Source organism: Myotis davidii, unplaced genomic scaffold, assembly GCF_000327345.1.
Source record: "Myotis davidii unplaced genomic scaffold, ASM32734v1 scaffold937, whole genome shotgun sequence".
Taxonomy (NCBI): Eukaryota; Metazoa; Chordata; class Mammalia; order Chiroptera; family Vespertilionidae; genus Myotis; species Myotis davidii.
This window is the reverse complement of record NW_006288252.1, coordinates 1,396,120-1,398,591: the sequence shown is the minus strand read 5'-3', so window position 1 is coordinate 1,398,591 and position 2,472 is coordinate 1,396,120. Positions and strand designations below refer to the sequence as shown.

The 2,472-nt window shown below is 67.2% G+C and overlaps 1 protein-coding gene across 1 annotated transcript in view; it reads left to right on the top strand.

Moving 5' to 3' along the window:
* The window catches only part of HTT (huntingtin), a 105,532-nt gene that overhangs the window by 95,385 nt on the left and 7,675 nt on the right, over nucleotides 1–2,472 (top strand). Inside the window, exons 67-68 of the mRNA XM_015561565.1 lie at nucleotides 1,347–1,509; nucleotides 1,710–1,870. Coding sequence (XP_015417051.1) covers nucleotides 1,347–1,509; nucleotides 1,710–1,870 — 324 coding nt within the window. The remainder of the gene's footprint in view (nucleotides 1–1,346; nucleotides 1,510–1,709; nucleotides 1,871–2,472) is intronic.

Sequence of the window (2,472 nt, the reverse complement as noted above, 5' to 3'; positions counted from 1 at the left end):
GGGCAGGGAGGGGACCTCCGCCAGCACCTGCTGCCTTTGAGGGGAGCCGTGGTCCCAGCAGGCTCACGCGGCGCCCAGGGCTGGGCAGCGCCACATCGGGACGGCTCCCGGCAGGAAGGGAGGGTGTGTGGGGCCCAGCGCCAGCGTGGATGGCAAGCACGCGGGCTCTGAGAGGATTGGCTGCCTCCCACACCGTGCGGTGGTCAGGCTCCGTGTGCGGTGATGCTGTCGTGAAGGGAGGAGAAACTTGCCAGCTCTGGGGGACAGGCTCCATCCAGGGGGCATGATGTGTATGGCGTTGGGGAGGCTGGTTCTGTCCACATGGCCATCACATGGTCAGCCTGGCCGTCACGGGGTCAGCTCGCCCGTCACGTGGTCAGCCTGGCCGTCACGGGGTCAGCCCGGCCGTCACGTGGTCAGCCTGGCCATCACAGGGTCAGCCCGGCCAGTGGAAGCCATTTAGGCTTTCACCAGGGCACACTGAGCCAGACATGCCTGTGTCCGTCTGGCCAGGTGACATGCTCTGGGAGGCTCAGGGTGCAGTGTGTTTGGAGTTGAAATTGGACATCAGTGTGTGCAGCTGTGCTCCTGCCCCACCCATACTGGTCCCGCCCATACTGGTCCAGCCCATACTGGTCCCGCCCATACTGGTCCCACCCATATTGGTCCCGCCCATACTGGTCCAGCCCTCGCCACCAGTGCTGGCAGGGCCACCTCAGGTCCCCGCCTTCCTGGGGCTTCTGTCCCAGGGCCAGCAGGGAGGCCTCTCAGCACTGGTGGGTGGGAGGGATGGCCGGTGGGTGCTGGCATCTGTGGGTGGGTAGTCGTGGGCACACCTGGCAGGAGACACGGCCCGCAGCTTACAGAGCACCCCGTGTGCGCCCCGAGGGTGACTAGGCGGCTCTCCCAGTGTCCAGAATGGGACCCCTCGGGGGCAGGTTCAGGGGTCCACGGGGAGGACCAGCAGGAGTGCAGGCAGGTCCAGGTGAGGTGAGAAGAGGAGGGCCCCGCGGACTACAGGGCCGCAGCGTGAGGATGTGGCGGGAGAGGCCCCGGAGGGCCGGCGCCTCACGGCAGCAGCACGTCCCGGGCAGCGCTTTCATCACACGTTCGGTCTCTAGTGCAAGGCCACCCCTCCCCCCCCGCCCCAGCACCACACGGGCCTTACACCCTTTCCTGGATCGTGACCTCGTGTGGGAGGGGAGCCCCAAGCCTGGGTGCTTGTCTGTGGGTCACTCGTGAGGTCCCAGTTAACATTCTAGGTGCCCCCTGGAGACCCGCCTGGAAAGTCTCCGAAGGTCCCAGCGGGGAATGGGGGGCAGGGCTGACTGGAACCCTCCTTCCAGGATCAGGAAGGGGTTTCCCTGTGAAGCCCGCGTTGTGGCGAGGATCCTCCCTCAGTTTTTAGATGACTTCTTCCCTCCGCAAGACGTCATGAACAAAGTCATCGGGGAGTTCCTGTCCAACCAGCAGCCCTACCCGCAGTTCATGGCCACCGTGGTGTACAAGGTGAGGCCTGGCGCCCAGGGAGGACGGGGCACCCCAGCCTGAGCCGGCTGACCGGCTTAGAAGCCTGGACGTCTCTTGCCACCTGGACGTGCTGACCAGTGGACTGGCCAGCGGCCTGGCTCCTGCCCCTGAAGCCAGCACGGTTGCCTGTTGAAAGGGTGCCCCCCCCCCGTGCCCGCTGAGCTCTGGCCTCTCCTCAGGTTTTCCAGACGCTGCACAGCACGGGGCAGTCGTCCATGGTCCGGGACTGGGTCATGCTGTCCCTCTCCAACTTCACGCAGAGGACCCCGGTGGCCATGGCCGTGTGGAGCCTGTCCTGCTTCTTTGTCAGCGCGTCCACCAGCCCGTGGGTCTCGGCCATGTATCCTTCCCAGGGTCCGGGGCCGGGCGGGCAGCCCTGCCTCCCACCACCCTCTCTCCTGTCAGGTCTGGGTTGTCTGTGTCACTTTCCCAAACTAACCTCGGCCAGAGCCCAGGTGTCAGGGCGCCGTTGGCCTTGAGCCCCTGGAGAGCAAGCCGTGGACAAGCCACAGGAAGCGTGCTGACCACGGGCAGGAGAGGCGGGCCGTGCTGTGCTGGTTCCCATTGTCCTGTCGCTGTGCTGCGTCCTCCCCAGGGAGGCTCCGTGGAGCCCAGCCCCACCCACAAGTGCTGGCTGCCAAAGGGGCGTTCCCTCTGCAGGGAGCCGGGAGGGCGGGCAGGGCGGCCTGGCGCTCCTCACTCGGCGGGAGCAGGGCTAGCCGGAGTGGCCCTGCCAGCACCGCATGGGGAGCTAGGCCAGGTAAGTGCTCCGAGGGGAGCGCCCACTGCACTGCCGGGGCTCCGGCTTCCTCCTAGCTCTGCCCGCCCCCCTCTGCTGGGCAGAGCTGCTTTCCAGCTGGATGGAGGCAGCAGAGGCGGCAACCCGCCTGGGAGCTGTGGGCGGTGGGAGGCGGCTGCGGGCGCGGGCCCCAGGCCGCGGCC